The sequence below is a fragment of the Armigeres subalbatus genome, chromosome 2 (assembly GCF_024139115.2).
Source record: "Armigeres subalbatus isolate Guangzhou_Male chromosome 2, GZ_Asu_2, whole genome shotgun sequence".
NCBI classification, from domain to species: Eukaryota; Metazoa; Arthropoda; class Insecta; order Diptera; family Culicidae; genus Armigeres; species Armigeres subalbatus.
Window position 1 is genome coordinate 350,937,625 of NC_085140.1, and position 18,681 is coordinate 350,956,305.

The 18,681-nt window shown below is 42.5% G+C and overlaps 1 protein-coding gene across 1 annotated transcript in view; it reads left to right on the forward strand.

The window, feature by feature from the left end:
- The window catches only part of LOC134217085 (uncharacterized), a 74,456-nt gene extending 57,638 nt beyond the window's left edge, over nt 1-16,818 (forward strand). The window contains exons 3-4 of the mRNA XM_062695852.1: nt 16,037-16,158; nt 16,247-16,818. Of these exons, the coding sequence (XP_062551836.1) occupies nt 16,037-16,158; nt 16,247-16,519 (395 nt within the window). The 3' untranslated portion in view covers nt 16,520-16,818. The remainder of the gene's footprint in view (nt 1-16,036; nt 16,159-16,246) is intronic.
- Nucleotides 16,819-18,681: the final 1,863 nt, after the last annotated feature.

An 18,681-nucleotide genomic window follows, 5' to 3' on the forward strand; every position in this document is an offset into this window, starting at 1 on the left:
ATAGATATCAATGGGTTCATGCCTAGGTGTTCCTTTTGACACCAGGAAAAGATGTGATCTAGAGCCGATTACATTCTTTCCACGATAACTATTTCGGATTTGGCCCCTTCAATTATTACAACGTCATAAGCATATCATTATATGATTGGAAGTGGGACTGGGTCGGCCACACCTTACGTAGGGGTGGAAACGAGATCTGTATATAAGCACTATACTGGAATTCAGCTGTACATCGCAACAGAGGTAGATTCAGAGGCTCATGGCAGCGCAGCCTCAATAAAGAAATAAAATCGACCGAAATTTTCCTTGGCAACAGGTTAAGGCGATAGCTGAACATCCCAGTCAACACAAAATCGTATATGATGTCACATAAAGTGCTAAAGTGGAGGCTATATAGGTTCTTCCTCATACAATATACACGTATATCGCCTCCTATCGACTAAGTCGAGTCAAGTAAGAGACACTGAAGACGACCTTACTGTTGAGGTCGAAATACGTATCTGTCAAGGTACAATCAAGTGGTGGAATTAAATGAGATGGTACAAACTCGTCTAATGACAAGTGAAGACATTCCACTAAAAAGCTCAACATAATTTTCTTTACGATTTTGTGTTGACTGGAGCGCCCAGGATGGAGATCTTTCAAGTCTACCCTTTGCACCACTCGGGGTGTATAGGATCCATAAACTCATAGGCACATCAAACCCATTTCGATGCCGCTTTTTTCTAGGCTATCTAGAAGCTTATCCACTGCCAGTGACCTGAACGAAGAAGACAACGTCTTGCGGGCACCCTCTCGTTGCTTTCACAGTGATGTGTGAACCGTTAAGCTCTGAAGAGATCTTTCGATTAGGTTGGTCAAAATGGGTTATGTGATTAAGGTGATTATACAATCAAGCCATGTGGTGAATTTCAAATTCACCACACGGTTTTCTACTCCTATTATCAAAAGATCAAATCTAGCGTAATAATTTTCGTACAATGCTGAAATTGAAGTCGATTGTTTAGCACAAGTAAGCAAACGATCTACGAATGTTTCATCCCCATGGACATTGTGGTTCTCTCAATTCGTGCTCTTGAAAAATCACAAGAAAAAGCACGTGGTTTCCAAGATGGCCGATTTGTGGCTTTGTTTTATAACCACCTTAAGGTATTAACTACTTTCGTAATTTTGTTATTTGTGTTTTTCCATTGTATACAAGAAAAACGCAGAGTTCGTTATGCTCAATCTCAGGAGCATAGGATGCTCCCTCACGAAAATTTTCGGGGAGAAATCGCAACAGCCTGGAGAGTGATAACCATTTTTCGCATACTTCGATTGCCGCCAAAGGTTGGCTTGCTCTTTTTCCTTCATATTTGTGTCTTTTCATGGCTTATGTGGAACAAATAACTTAACGCTTTCATACAGATAGCGTGGTGGTGTGGCTAGAGTAAGCGCATTCCAACAGCTATTATATTTTAACTATTCTGGGTTCGAGTCCCGGCGCAGCCATACAATTTTGTAATTGTTCTGCGATAATTCTCGTGAAAAGTGAGTGAGAGGTAAAAATGATGAAACGAAAACGGATTTTCATCTACAGTCGCCTCTCCACATCTCGATATTGAAGGGACCATCGAGATAGGGAGAGATCGAGGAATGGAAGGAAAATTGAAATGGGTACTAGATCCAAAAAAGCTCGTTGCTATGAAAAACGACAACAAAACAAAATTTAATGTCGTTTCTTGTTGTTGATGTGTTTGTTATTGTCCAGAGATGGCCTAGTAGCCTAAATATTTGAACATATCGACATAAGGAGAGTAAATCCTGAACAAAATATGATCAGAACACATCGAGATAGAGATATATCGAAATAGGGATGTTATCGAGATGTAGAAAACTCAAATGTATGTAGATTGAAGGAACTGAACAAACCATCGATATAGGAAGAGATATCGAGATGTAGAACATCGAGAAGTAGAGAGTCGATTGTTGGGAGAAGATTGTTGGGTGAAAGATGATCCTCAACCTAAACAACGATAAAAGATTCTCCCTTGACCCGAAAAACGCTTGCTTTGGTCTCATTGAAACGAAAAGTCGAAACCCTGGATAAACGTATCGGCCTGGGTTGGTTTAACTTTTTTTTTGCCTTCGGGATGAAGACAACTTGGACGTGACTCCAATGGTTAGGAATATGTCCCAAAGCCAGACTCGCCTTAAAATTCTCTACCAACGATGGAAACAGTCTCTTCTCTTCTTTTTGGATCAACGCTAGGAATATTGCATCCATGCCAGCCGACTTGAATTTGAATGGTTCGTAAGATCTCACAACCCTGTCAACCCTGGCTCGAGTAAAAACTTCCTTCGCAATCTTTAAAACATCTTTTTTAGATCCTGAAACCCATGGTTGAATCTCTTGTGACTCTCTGAGACGGGTCCGCGACGTTAGTTATAAGTACGTTAAGCATAAGGACTTTAGGCATAAGTATGTACGCTAGGCATAATGGACGTTGGGCATAACGGACGTTAGGCATAATGGACGTTTGGCATAATTCTGCCTTTTTTATGTAATATGCTGTTCTTTGGGTCATTTTATGCCTAACGTCCATTATGTCTAACATACATTATGCCTATCGTCCGTTATGCCGGACGTCCATTATGCCTAGCGTACTTAAGCCTAACGTACTTATGCCTAACGGGGTAAACCTCTCTGAGACAGCAACTTCGTTAGCTTGGTTGCCAGGACTTGATTCAGGGGTTGCATCTGGAAAGAAGAACTTTATCAATTCGCTCAATGTGCCGCAGGGCTCTGCAGTAAACGAACCAGCCGTTCTTCGTGGCCCACCCACTCCATTTCATTGGAGTGGCATTTTGAAAAAGTTTGTTAGTCTATCCACGCATGCATGGAATGCACGGAACATGACTGGACGTGATAATATAACCTTGTCCATTACCACCAGTTCTGCATCTTTCCGGATGGGGTTATACTCTTTCGTTCTTTAATAAGAACCAATTAGCCGTATTTGAAGATGAGGTTGATGGATTTCTTTGCGCCGTTGAGCTACTCAGAGCGGCAATGCTTCTTGAAAAAGGTCCTGAGCTGAGCTGAAGTGAGTTGAACAGTGGGAAAGTTTTTTGGTGTTATTCCGAACCTCACGTGTTAGGCCATATTGCTATAGATGTTACCAATCAATCCCTCCCCGAGAGTATTCGGTTGTACGGAATAGTTTCGCTGAGACGCTCGGGTTGAGGACTGTTGCGCACGCTGTGCTTCATCTTTTTTAGCTTGGGGTCCTCCAACCGGATTAGTACAGGTCGTTCCTCGAGCATTCAGAAGTGGGCACAAGATTTTCCGCTCTCCCAAATTTTGAGCAGTTTCCTCTGTGACCGCGTGCATTTAATTAGAATTTATTACTCCAGCACCCTTGGCATCCATAGTATGATTTTTTTCAAATCTTTCAATAGATACCTGAGATTCTTGGGGATTGATGATGATCCTGATTCCATCCTCGTTATCTTCCATCTCCTCCAAAAAGTTCGATGCGGCCGAATTATTTCGAGTTCGAGTTAGATGCTTGTGATGTATTATGAACAATTATTACTCCAGGTCCAGGAGGTAAGTGTTGTGGGGCAGTCAATTTCATCTCCTCCTGCAAACTAATGAGTAGCTGGTTTTAAGAAAAGCCAAACCGGATACTTTGTGCTCACATGACTTATGAGTCAGTCGTAGCCTTGACAGTTATTTTTTTGAATTTGTACTCATTTTCATCCCACGAGTAACTGAGAAATAACGGTCTGCTGCACTAGTGCCCGCCATAAAACAGTAAGGGCAATTTATGTTAGAACCCCATCTGCCCTCGGCACAGGTCGACTAATATTATCGAAACCTCCCTCCTCTCGGATATGAAACTACAGAGATTTATCATAATACGGCAGTCATCTTGGTTGCATCTATCCACGGTTCATTTGAAGTAAAACCCTTTTGGCTATAAAATTCTACTTTTATTTCTTCAAAGATTTTGACGTAGGACTACGTCTGTGTTTTCTATATTGGGGTACACTCTACGATTGCGATAATCGGGGACCGTCACGAAAATATGATAGACTTTAAACTTTAATATCTAAGCCGTTTCTCGATGGATTTTCATTTTTTTTGGACCATTCGATCAAGGATGAGTCAACGCTTCTTTGTATTTATTTGTAAATACTGATTTTCAACTATTTATTATCGATAATTGATGAAAAGTTTAGAAATAGGTAAACTAACCAATCACGTTCATGCATCACTAGCACAGACATCAAAAATCAATCACTTGCGGATTTGGATCTAATCCTCAGTTTGAACAAGGTTTCACGCAGAGCAGACGCATCAAAGCGATCACAGCGGAGCGAACACAGCATCACGGAGGCGCTAATAACATTTTCAAAGGAAATCAATCGCATTGGTGGTGGTCCTCGATGTGTTGCTGCAGATCATTCAACCTCAACGAACCAGAATTTCATATGAAGAAAAGGTTGACCATACAAATAGCACTGTGGCGATCCCGCACCGCCAGTGCCGATGCTGAAAATTTATTACAAATTGTGGTGTCAGTTAGTTGGTAAGGAACATTGGGAAAAAAAAATGATTCTCCTCAAGACCAACATTTTATGAAAAGAAAGAGTTAATTGCGAAAAAAAGACTGTTTCGGTGGCATCGGGTTTGGCGTGGTAGTTTGGTTGCTGTTAGTGATTCCATCCATTAAAATTCACCACATCATCTCCCTCCGACGCGCTATAAAATTCGCTATTTACGATTGAGTTTTACACTTTGAAGAAAGTTTATTTCGGATAGTCGGATCAACCTTCTTTTGTATAAAATCAATGAAGACGCCATCTCAGTGGAAACTATCTACAGCAACCACCCATCGGTGAACGTCGCTCGGACAGACAGATGCCGAAAGAAAATGTTTTGTAATATGAAGAAACTTCGTCTTGAGTCAAACTTCTGTTGTCATTCCTCGCAACAATCTTGTGAAAAGTTTCATAGGATTCTTAGAATTTATTATTCTCCGAACGGTCCGTTGTCTGAAACCCGATCGAAATAGCTCACGCGCGCCGAAAAGCAGCTTTCTTATATCTAATGAAGTAATTTCATTAGTCCCGCCCTTCATTAATCGTTATGAGTGCACATTATATTTACAACCATATCAGCTCACAAAGGGCGGGGCTAACGGGCTTAATTTATTAAATATAAGAAAGCTGCTGTTCGATGCGCGAGCCATTTTGATCGGGATTCCACAGAGAGCGGTTCGACATTCGATGCAGCGGAGCGGACACAGCAGCACGAAGTGGGTGGCAGTGTTGCAATGCTGTAAATTTATTTCAACCTTTGGAGGCTTAGCGATCATCATCAAGTGGCTGTCGGACAGTTGCAGCGCAAGGTGTCGACAAGCGATTGGATGCAGTTAGTTATTTGAATGGGAATTGGGAAAGAAAATTGGTTCTTCTCAGGACCAACATTTTACGAAAAGAAAGAGTTAATTGCGAAAAAGACTGTTTCCGTGGCATCGGGTTTGGCGTGGTAGCTTGGTTGCTGTTAGTGATTCCATCCATTAAAATTCACTACATCATCTCCCTCCGACGCGCCATCAAATTTGCTATTTACGATTGAGCTTTTGCACTTTGAAGAAAGTTTATTTCGGATCAACCTTCTTTTGTATAAAATGGTACCTTTTGTATAAAATCAATGAAGACGCCACCTCAGTGGAAACTTTCTACAGCAACCACCCATCGGTGAACGTCGCTCGGACAGACAGATGCCGAAAGATAATGTTTTGTAGTATGGAGAAACTTCGTCTTGAGTCAAATTTCTGTTGTCATTCCTCGCAACAATACGCATCTTAGGTAAACAACATCTCATAACAAAATTCAGAATCTTGCGAGAAAATTTCATAAGATTCTTAAAATTTGTCATCCTCCGAACGGTCCGTTGTCTGCGGAGTCCCGATCAAAATGGCTCACGCGCGTCGATAACCAGCTTTCTTATATCTAATGAAGTAATTTCATTAGCCCCGCCCCTTCATTAATCGTTATGAGCGCACATTATATTTACACCTATACCAGACCACAAAGGGGTGGAGCTAACGGGCTTAATTTATTGAATACAAGAAAGCTGCTTTCTAGCGCGCGAGCCATTTTGATAGGGATTTCGCAGAGAGCGGTTAAATAAGATTTTACGCAGAGCCGACGCAGCGGAGCGAACACAGCAGCACGAAGGCGCTCTGATAGTATTTTCAAAGGAAAATCATCGAATTGGTGGTGGAAGTCTGCGTTGGTGGTCGTCATTCAACCTCAACAAACCAGCATTTTATGTGAAGAAAGAGTTGATTACAAAAATGACGTCTGTTTCGATCCCGTGCGATGCAGTGGCGATGCTGAAAATTTATTCCAAATGGTGGCGTCTTAGCGAAAACTCATCGAGTGGTCGTCGAACAACAACAACACGAAGTGGAATTCTAACCCTAACGTTTCGACAAGCATTGGGTTGCAGTTAGTTATTGGAAACGTGCTTTGGGGACACAAAATTGGTCCTTCTCAGGACCAGCATCTTCTGAACAGAAAGGGTTGATTGCAAAATGGACTGTTTCGGTGGAATTGGCGTTTGGCGTGATAGTTCGGTTGCTGTAAGCGATTCCATTCATTCGAACAAATTTGTTGCGTTGTCACTCACCGACGCGCGCTTTTCATTCTGCTATCGAAGAAAAACCTTCTGTTAACGCCAAACTATTAATTTTGGACTTTGATGAACATTCTTGCATCCCGGATTAAACTACCCTTGTGTAAAATAATGGTACTGTAAAGAACCGATATTTTTCAAATAATGAAGCTTTTCAATCCTCAACTACAACAAAACATTATCAAAATCTTGTGAGGAAATTCCATTTGACTGCTACTGACGCCATCCATTTGAACAAACTCATTGCATCATCTCCCTCCGTAGTGCGCTTGTGGTTGTGCTACCAAAGGCAACTTTCTGTCGTCGCCAAACGATGGTAACCCGAAAAAAATCGATATCATTTCTAATGACTAACGAAACAAAACCAAAGAATCTTGGCAGAAAATTTCACTTTCCGTCGACGACGGCCAAATCGATGAAGACGCCACCTTAGTTAAAATTTCTTTAGCTGCCTTAGTTTTTCAAATGGCGCATTATTAAAAACAACAAATCTTTCCAAAATCGTCATTGTCGTTTAAACAGCCGAACAGTCTGTTTGTCTGGGTAAACAATTTTCCTAGCGGTCAAAACCTCTTCTTGGATAAATAGTTTAAGTCCTGAAAAGGACTGTTTGTAATTTATTCTTGAAGTCCTGCTCACGTTGCCACCAGCGCTATAGAAAACGATGCATGTACGCTTCCATCGCGGGCGGAAGTCGTTGAACGTTGCAAATTAATATATTTGTGTTTTGTTTCGCGCCACCTCCGATTCTGCGTATTTTTTTCCTTTCGTCCGGACATTTGTGAGCATAATGTCTTCTAGGATTCTGATGATATCCACTGAAAGATAGACGAATGCCTTCAGTGGCGATGCGGCCGATGAGTCGTTCCTTTTCCACGGCTGGTTCATCCAACTGGGAGCTACCTTCAGTTTCTTGATTCGGTTGACCTCCGAGCAGTTTGCACAATGCTAATAAATTTACACAAATTATGATGAAAAATACCCTCCATTTCGTATAGCTACGTAGTCATACGTCACCTTTGCGTACAACCCGATTGGGCTGCACCTTTGAGTTTTTTTCAATGAATTTCATACGGAATATATTAAAAACTCCATTCATAATCTGCAACAAGTCAATTTATTATTTTCAATTAATTATTTGTTACAATTTAATATATTACGGCTCTCTATATTTCGATAGCTCTCCCTATGTCGATGGTTTCATCGGTCCCTTCGATCTACATACATTTGGGCATTCCACATCTCGATAACCTCCCTATCTCGATATCTCTCTATCTCGATGTGTTATTTTGTTCTGGATTCACTCTCCTTATGTCGATATGCTCAAATTTCTAGGCTACTAGACCATCTTTGGACAATAACAAACATATCAACAACAAGAAATTACATTTTAGAGCCCTTTCGTAAAAGCCGCCGATAATGGGAAAGTTCGTTTGGGAATAAAATGGAAATTTATATAGTAAAAATTCATAGAATAAAAGAAAATAACATTTGACAATTCTAGTTTGATTTTTTATTTAAGTTGGCTCATTATACCAAAAATCATCCGGAAATTTAAATTATTATATTTGTTTACACAACAAATACAATAAAGGGCTATCCATATACCACGTGGGCAGGTTTTGGTCAGGTTTAGGCCAGCGTGGACACTGCTTACATAAATTTTCAAAAGTTTGTATGTACCGTGGACATTCGCCATACACCCCTGCCCTATACATTGTCTACGTGGTATATGGAAAGCCCCTAATCTTATTTTGCTATTATGGAACTATTGCGGGGTTCTCAGTCTTTAGTAGATGAATGCGATTTAAATTCAAATTACTCGTCGAATCAGCCGACTGTATTTAGCTTGATAATATTCATAATTTCTTCTTAAAAATTAAGATCATAAATCTATAAAACAACAAATATGGGAATGTAATGAACATGCAGTTTCCTTCCTAATTTTATACTGCTTGCACGAGCAAAATCTCGTATGAATTAAAAACCAATCCTTTTAATAATAATGTTGTGACCCTTCCGGTGTAGTGATCAGATCCCAAAATAAGACGCACAAGACACTTCCGTTTGTTCTAAACACTCCGTTTTATTCAATAACTACTTTATTGCTTATTCTAACTTTATTTAAAAAACTACGGATACAGGTTAACAATTTAGTAGCTGACCGCGCTCGGAAAGGACCCAATTACGAATAACGAAATTATTTCAAAAATTGCGCGCGCTACATATTTCTGTTCGGGCTCTATTCAAACCGTTTCGGCTGATATTCGGACACCAATCGTGTGTCTCGGAAAAGCTTTTCATTCGAGCAATTTTGGGCATTGCAAACTACACTACCAAATGAATATTGTCTAAGCTGCATGCTTCATTCTCCCGTAGTAGCGTTTGTCGACTATAACATCTACATAGCCGGCCACCTAAATTTGACGTTCCAAATTTACAACAAAACAAGAAAACAGACATAGCTTCATCGTTGTACCACTAGGAATGACTTATTTTCTATAATTATACACTAATATTTGCTTATTTTTAGGACTTTAGCTGGCAGGTGTCGAGATCTCATCGGTGTTGTGTTGTTGGTCGCATGGTAATGGGTAGATACGCGAGATTGAACGTTTGTAGGTTCCACTCAAAGTTCGTAGTGTCGCAACGCGAACTACGCCATCATCTCCAGGGTGAATTTGCACAATTCGTGCCAGCGGCCATGATATAGATGGTTTTCCTTCATCTTGTACCAACACAATTTGCCCAACTTGGATGTTCGTCGCTGATCCAGCCTTCTTCCTTTGATGGTTCTGCTCGTAGAGGTACTCCTTACGCCATCGATCCCAGTGTTGTTGGACCAGCTTCTGCAGTTCGTGGTAATGTTGCAATCGGTTGCTAGGGATACTGGTGTAGTCTGGCTCCGGCAGACTTTGTAGCGACGTACCGACTAGGAAATGGCCAGGTGTGAGAACGTCTCGCCTCCCAGGATCACCCGACAATGATGTCAGCGGGCGACTATTCATGTTGGCTTCGATTTGGGTCAGGATGGTCGCGAAATCTTCATAGGACAGTTGAGTGCTTCCGAGTGTTTTCACCAAAGACGTTTTTAGCTGTTTTGACGGCCGCCTCCCACAATCCGCCGAATGAAGGTGCTCGCGGTGGTATGAAATACCATTGAATTCGCTTCAGGCTGCATTCGTTGTTGATTGCTTCTCTCGTGCGCTTGTTCTCCAAAAGACGGTGCAGTTCAACCAGGGTGTTATTTGCTCCTCTAAAGTTTGTACCATTGTCGGAGTGTATTTCCGTTGGCATGCCGCGCCGGGCGATGAAGCGGCGTAGTGCGGCGATAAAGGCTTCTGTTGACAGATCGCATACTAGCTCCAGATGTACGGCCTTTGATGCAAAGCATACAAAAACCGCAATGAAGGCTTTTCGTGCCGCAGCTCGTCGGTGTACAGGCTTCAAGTAGACAGGGCCACAAAAATCCACTCCGGTCACAGCGAAAGCTCTATTTGGTGCGGTGCGTTGCTTCGGTAATTGGCCAACAGGTTGAACGATAGGGGTAGGGTTTTGACGAAAGCATTGCAAACACTTACGGAACACAGAGTTGGCGACTAGTTTGCCGTTTACAGGCCAAAATTCTTGGTGCATAGAGGCAAGTGTCATGCGAGGCCCAGAGTGCATACAGAGTTTGTGGTAGTATTCAGTGATTAGGTATGTGAGAGGGTGATGCTTTGGAAGGATGATAGGGTGCTTTGTTTGGTAATTTTCAGAAGAGTGATCCAGACGCCCACGCAGACGAATTAGGCTATTTTCGTCTAGAATGGATGAAGCAGGCGCAGTGGTGAACGTTTAGAAACCGGTCGATTATTAGCCAAATCCTTGAGCTCTTCCGTAAAAACCTCCTGTTGTGCAACCCTTGAAAGGACTTCCTTGGCCTGTTCCAATTCATGGACTGATACGAATGTATTAGGACTAGGAGCGAATTTTCGTTGACATTGGTTTTTGAAGCGAAGAAGCAGAGCTGTTATTCTAACCAGTCTTTGGAAAGAAGAGTATCGGTAGAACAGAAAATTATGGTCCGATCCTGTTTGTGCCACAAAAACCGATTTTCGTCGCTCCAGAAGATCTTCGGATGGAACTACGTTTGACTTCTTAGGCCAGTCGTTTTTTCCTCGTGATAGCCATGATGGTCCACTCCGCCAAATAGTGTTTCCGATCAATTCCTTGGGAAGCATTCCCCGCGAAACGTGGTCCGCTGGATTTTCGTTTCCGCTCACGTGGTTCCATGAATGGCCATGCGTTAGTTGCTGGATTTCTGCCGTACGGTTGCCGATGAAATTTTGCCATGAATTTGGTGTTGCTTGAATCCAGTGCAGAGTTACAGTCGAGTCTGTCCAAAACCAGCATCGAGTACCTTCCATGCGCAAAGCTTTCGATACTCGAGCGTACAACCTAGCCCCAAGTAAAGCAGCACAAAGTTCGAGTCGTGGTAAACTAATGCGTTTTAGTGGTGCAACTCTGGATTTGGCCGCAATTAGTTGAATCTTTGTGTTTCCTTCCTGGTCTTCCGAGCGTGCGTAGATACATGCACCATATCCTGCTTCTGATGCATCCGTGAACACGTGGAATTCAATCGATGATGATCCCAGCAAGAAAAGGTATCTCGGAACCTTGTATTCTTCCAGGCATTGTAATTGCGAAGAAAATTCCTCCCATTTCACCATAACGTCATTCGGTACTTGATCGTCCCATCCAGAATTCGCAATCCAAAGCTGCTGCATGCGAATTTTTGCCCATGCCACGACTGGTGACACCAAACCAAGCGGGTCGTACAGCTTCGCAATCGTCGAGAAAATTTTGCGTTTCGTTAAATAGCCCTCGTGTGTGGGTGGTTGAACCTCGATGCAAAACTGGTCTGGTCCGGTCTCCCAACCTACTCCTAACGTTTTTATTTTTTGTAGATCGTCGAAGTGCAATGTTGCCTCTCCTCCCAACAGTTCCTTGGGAATCTTACGCAGAACTTCCACCTTGTTGGAGCACCATTTCCGCAACTCAAGACCTCCTTGCGACATCAGTGTTTGCACTTCTTCTTGAAGTTCGATAGCTTCGGGTACAGAATCAGCTCCGGATAAAAAGTCGTCCATGTAGAAATCTTCCTGCACCGCTGAAGTAGCAAGATCCCATTTGTTCTTCGAGTCCAAAGCCAGTTAGCTTCAAAACTCGAGTGGCAAGGAATGAAGATGGAGTTAAACCATAGGTGATTGTTTGGAGCTCGTACACTTGAAGGGGTTCTACAGTGCTAAATCTCCATACAATTCTCTGAAGAGGTGTGTCGTCTTCATGAACCCTGATCTGTCGGTACATTTTAGTGACATCAGCGACTAATGCGACAGCATGTTTTCTGAAACGGAGCATCAAGTCGAGGAGATCGTCTTGTATATTTGGACCAGCAAGCAGAGCATCATTCAGCGAGTAATTAGTAGACGTTTTAGCAGACCCATCAAAGACTACGCGCACCTTGGTAGTCGAACTTGACTCCTTAAACACCGGGTGGTGCGGGAGATAACAGACCGTTTTTCCTTCATCCAATTGCGGATCGCTAGCCTCGCCTATACACTTCATGTGGCCCAAACTCAAATATTCTTGCATGAAGTCTGAATACTGCTTACGCAAACCAGAATCTTGCTCCAAGCGTTTCTCGATTTGGGAAAACCGTCGTATCGCACCTTGTTTAGACTCTCCAATCATGTCGTAGAAATCCATGCGTTTAGGGTAACGAACCGTATATCTTCCCGTACCGTCTCGTGTATGCGTACTAGTAAAGTGCGCCTCACAGTCTTCTTCCTCTTGCGAATATGGTGTTTTGTTCGAAAGTTCCTCCAAAGCCCAAAACTTTTCGATAGTTTTCTCGAACGGTTCTATTCTAGCTACGTGACAACTGACATTGCTTATTTCATCCATGCATTTGGATTCACCTGTCGCAACCCATCCGAATATTGTTTGCACGAACACAGGAAGAGCATTTCCAAACTTTCGAACCTGCAACCGGCCACCATCACGTACTAGAAAGTCGTAGAAGTATTGAGCACCCAGCACTAAATCGATCGGAGCCGAGACAAAATTCCGGATCCGCTAGAGCTATATCGGAAGGAGGATTCCAGTGCATCAACGGAATAGACCGTGAAGGTTGATCGTCGGTAACTTTATCCAAAACCAGAAATTCCATTGCAATCGAATACTTCTGGACGCGTGAAGATATTGTGGTGGAGACTTCAAATGCCGATTGGCTGCGCGATCCTCCGATTCCCGTTATTACCACCTTCCTATCCAGTCGAGAAAGCCGGAGAAGTTGAAATAGTCTCCTTGACATCAGATTAGCCTGCGAGCCAGAATCTAGAAGAGCTCGTGCGATGTGCGTCCTTCCCAATGCATCTTTCACCTTCAACAACACCGTCTGCAGGAACACGTGCGACCTAGTATTTCCTACCGCCAAATTCGATGATATTGTTGCCGTCGAAGGACCCACAGTAGTAGAAGGGTTTGAACCACCACCAGATGAAGATGGACCAGGTAACTGTACGTCAACATTCGCTGCTGGAGAGATATTGGAAGAGGGACCAGAACCAGAACCAGGAAACCAGGGTGCAGCAACGAATGATGCTTCTTCGAGCAAGTTTGCATCGGTACTTTGACGGGCAATCTCGAGCCAAATGATTTCGTCCCAGACAATTACTACATAACCGCTTGGAGTTGGTGAGTTGCAGCCTTTATCAACAGGAAGTTTCGCAAAGGCTGGACACCGAGATATCCAATGTTTTGTCTTGGCAGGCAAAACAGTTCGAGGAGAAATTTTCAGTCGCCGAGTTGACCGAAACCTTGGCCATTCGAGGCTTGAAACTATTATGTGGCGAAGACGTAGTCGGAACGAATATATGCTGATCAACAGAAACTGCATCCAAAACTCGAGTCTGCTTTTTGAGAAACTGCACCAGCGACGTAAGTGTCGGCTCCTTTTCCGGTCCGACGTTTTCCTCCCACCGCTCGTAATTTCGACGAGTTTCGAAACCATCAAATTTACTAACGTCGCACTTCAACCGTTGTTCTTCTCTCCAAGTTGATCCAAAAAATTTGTGTTTCTCTCAAAGAAATCGATGAGATCATGCAACGCAACAGCAGGTTCCTTCTTTATTCTCGGATATTCGGAAAGCGCGTTCATATGTCGTTTCTTGAGAAGGTAGTTGTTTGAGAAACGAGCCACCAAACCATCCCAAGCAACCCTATAGTTAGCATCGCTCATAGAATAAGAATCTACCAATTTCAACGCATCGCCTTTGAGAGAAGCACGCAAGTAGTGAAATTTTTGAATATTACTCAAATCGGCAGAAGAGTCAATCAAAGCCACAAACGTGTCATGAAATGGCAACCAATTTTCAAAATCACCGTTGAACTCCGGCAGATTGATTTGAGGAAGTCGAACCGCAGCTTGTACATTCGAGGTGTTGTGATTGGGTTGTGTGTTTTGTGTTGCATGCTGTCTCGCTAACTTATTCGCCAACCCTCCCCTTACCGTGTAATATTTTTCCTCGAATTCCACTCGCAATTGCTGTAGTTCTTTTAGGTTGTCTTCGTTGTCCTCTAAGCCTTCGATGTCGCCCATTACCTCCTCGAATTCCTTCCACTTCTGCTCGAGCTTCTCCATGCGTATGATGACCTGCTGATGATCGAACTGAACGGTGCTGTTCAGGTACTGCTCGATGCGCATGACAAATTCGACCACGTTGTCCCTGGTGCGCATAAGCAACTTCTGCTTCTTCGACATGATGATGATTTTCTTGAAGCCTTGAACTGTAAGGAAAGCAACCAGCGAAGCACCTTCTAACGGAAATAATCGTTTTCTGGACAGAAACTCACCTGGTGAGCCTGTCAATCAGGCCTTGTATAATAATGATTCAGCGACGGCAACGGCAATCAGACCAGACAATGAATGGTACGTAGCACTGTAAAACATGAAGAAGCGAAGCACCTTCTAACCAGATTTATCGTTTGTTGGACAGGAACTCACCTGGTGAGCCTGTCAACTAGGCCTTAATATGCAAATGAATTTAGCGCCAAACACAACGATAATATCGACCCGGTACTCAAAGATGACGATTTCTGTGGAAATACAAGCAGCGAAGCACCTTCTAACGAGAATTACAGTTGATGGACAGAAACTCACCTGGTGAGCCTGTCAATTAGGCCTTGTATAAATGTAATTCTCCTACAGCAACGGCTTTTTTAGAATGGGTAAAATTCTAAGAACACGAACTGGAACTCCATTCGTTGGGATTCGTCCTCCGTAGGTTTTAGCGGTACGGTATTTGAAGCAGATAGCGATGGCGTCACAAGAAAGCACAGAAGTGAACGTATTGTTCTGAAATTCCAACAAGAGAAGCACCTTCCAACCAATAAAAAGATGTCTGGACAGAGACTCACCAATTGAGCCTTTTGTTAAGGCCTTGTATAATAAAATTACACCAGCTCTTGTTGGCCAATTCCACACGCCGAAATACCGATCGTATCCGCTGTCCAAATGTCCAATTCCGAGGCGCAAGGTCCGAGTAATGCCACTAATAAACCGTTGGTGAAACCGCGATGGCTACGTCCAAAGATCGTCACGATCTCGATGGCGGTTGGTTCCGTATAATAGAGTGTAGATCACTATTGTCCAAGGTTCCAATGGCGTCTCGACGTCGATTCCTTCCTAGATCACTATCCTGGTCACGGCACCAATGTTGTGACCCTTCCGGTGTAGTGATCAGATCCCAAAATAAGACGCACAAGACACTTCCGTTTGTTCTAAACACTCCGTTTTATTCAATAACTACTTTATTGCTTATTCTAACTTTATTTAAAAAACTACGGATACAGGTTAACAATTTAGTAGCTGACCGCGCTCGGAAAGGACCCAATTACGAATAACGAAATTATTTCAAAAATTGCGCGCGCTACATATTTCTGTTCGGGCTCTATTCAAACCGTTTCGGCTGATATTCGGACACCAATCGTGTGTCTCGGAAAAGCTTTTCATTCGAGCAATTTTGGGCATTGCAAACTACACTACCAAATGAATATTGTCTAAGCTGCATGCTACATTCTCCCGTAGTAGCGTTTGTCGACTATAACATCTACAAATAACAAAAATGCCATTTTCTTCAATTGCCTACATTTCCTAAAAAATGTTTTATTTTCCCCAACCAAGACACAAATAGATAAATCCCCCGCACTTCCCGAAGCCGGTTCAAATGTAAACCAAGCAGATTTGTTTCCTAATCAAAGCCGTTAATCTCACTCGTTCCCATTTTATTCGGCCAGGAAACTCCACCGACGTGGCGACAGCTGCTGAAAGCGCCCGATACATCAAGGGTGACCCTCTGAACGGATACTACGATTTCGTTATCTCCGAAGGATCGTACAAATTTTGGGCCGCTTTCCAGGTAATCTATTAGTCGCCGGATCTGATTTTGGTGGGCCTTCTTGAAATTTAATTTACCACCCGTTCTCGTTTGTGTGTTCCCTTTTCAGGTGGCAACAGCCGTTCTCATCATCTATTCCACCTTCGCCGCCATCTATTACTCGAAAGTAAGCCCCCTGACGTCGGATTATGACTACATCGATTATCTGAACGGTGGCCGGTCCTTCGCCGGCGGAAGGGCAATGGACGCTGCAGCCCCGGCAGCGGCGCGGAGATCCTTCACGGACAACATGTGGGACGGTCTGCTGGAGAAACCTTGGTTCAACGTGGCAACTAATTCGTTCGCTTTCGTGATGAATGCCATCGAAAGTGCGCCCAAGTAGAACGAAAGGGGATTTGGGCCGCCGCTGTCGCGAGAACAAACTTTCTTTTTGTGCCAATTTGGATGAAACATTTGACACGGCAAGATGACAACCCCCATGGGGAGGTCTTTTGGGTCTTTCTCGATCTCGAATGTTTTATTTGAATTTAGGTTTATGGTTCATTTTAGTTATATTAATATTGAATTGAAATAACCATGTGTTTTAAGATGCTAATTGATATAAATTGTGTAGTTTGTGGCTGTCGAAATTGAAGTACTTCTGTGGTTGTTACGAAGTAATAAAGCATAAATTTACAGAAATCTACTGTGTAATTGTATGACTCACCCTGACTCAAATCCATTATCGTTGATTGATTGTCTTCAACTAGAAATATGGAGAACCATGTTTTCTGAAGTTCTGGCACTCTTTGTTATGGAATATAAATGCAAAACTTTCAAAATAATAGTTTACTGCCGCTAACTGCAAGTTGATCACATCTGTATATATGTTTTTTTATTTGACTAAATTTAATTTGTTAATTATCCAATACATGCATTTATCTCTTAGACTAGGTGTTCCGTGTTTTCATAACACTTCTTCTTCTTCTTATTGGCATTACATCCCCACACTGGGACAGAGCCGTCTCGCAGCTTAGTGTTCATTAAGCACTTCCACAGTTATTAACTGCGATGTTTCTAAGCCAGGTTACCATTTTTGCATTCGTATATCATGAGGCTAGCACGATGATTCTTTTATGCCCATGGAAGTCGAGACAATTTCCAATCCGAAAATTGACTATACCGGCACCGGGAATCGAACCCAGCCACCCTCAGCATGGTCTTGCTTTGTAGCCGCGCGTCTTACCGCACGGCTAAGGAGGGTTTTCTTAACACTATCATCCTTATTTGCTATGATACATTTTTAGTTATTATTAATACATTTCAATTGCCTCTGGCAGTTAGGATTTTTCCTCTGGTTAACTTGAACCATGTAGGAATTGTAATGGAATGTTTCAAATTTAAACTTGATTTAACCTAATTTATACTAAGGGTACTAAGCTAAAGTAAGGAGGGTAAGGAGCTAAAATTATTTTGCGGACATTTGTTGCAATATCTCAATATTAGAAATTCTATGAAGTTCATTGGTACTTTACCACAGAGGCAACTTCAGAATCATTTTCAAAATTTAATTCATTCTGGTATTACAGCAACTAGTCCATATTGGCTCAGCATACAACATGGCTGGTATAAAAATTTGTTTTAGTCGCACGAAATCAGACCTTATAAAGCTATGTCCATTTAGAATCCGGAATAATAAAATCATATGTATCTCGGTAACGGATTGACGTACAAATAAGGTTAATACATCAAAACAAGGGTAATTCACTGTACTTTAAGGAAAAAATATTGATACAAATAATTTCTTCTTGTTTCTAGTGAAAATTTGCATCTTCTTCTTTGTTCCTCTCATCAAAAGTTGCACACCTCCGGATTCAACTTCCTTGGCACATTTGTTCCCCATTTTGGTCATCTGAGTCGCGTCCCGAGCTGTTTTTCCACTTTTTCCACTTTTCTTAAGCTTCCGCTTCATTACTGCCCAACATGTCTCGATGGGCCGGAGCTGTGGGCAGTTGCGTGGATTTATGTTTTTATCGATGAAATCTTCGTTATTATCGCGGTACCACTGGATGACAATGATGTAGTGGCAACTCGCCAAATCTGACCAAAACTTCACGGGACCTTATGGGCTTTATGGAAGGTCGACCGCGGTTTTTGAGACATTCCTCCTTGTACAGCTTCGAGTCCATCGTCTTATTCATCACAATAACTTAGGTCTTTACCCCACAGTTGCATATCCCTTGCCAAAATCATCCGTTTTTTTTTTGTAAGTTTATCCAAAAAGCAAACTTAAACTTCGCAGGAATTACTCCTCGTGCCGTCACCATGTAGAATTTTTGGCTAGGAAGCTATCCGTAATCCATTTTGACGTAGATTCCATCGTCGATGAGTAGGATTATCAACGTGGGTGTGCAGACTTTTTTCTCTCCTTTCGGCTTCCATGTGGAATAATTTTTGACACGCTGCACGAAACTTTGTGAAATTTTTACTAAGGCCGGAGTGGCCTGTTCAGCACATAAAAGACTTCTCCATTCAGCTCGGTCCATGGCTGCACTTCGCCAACCA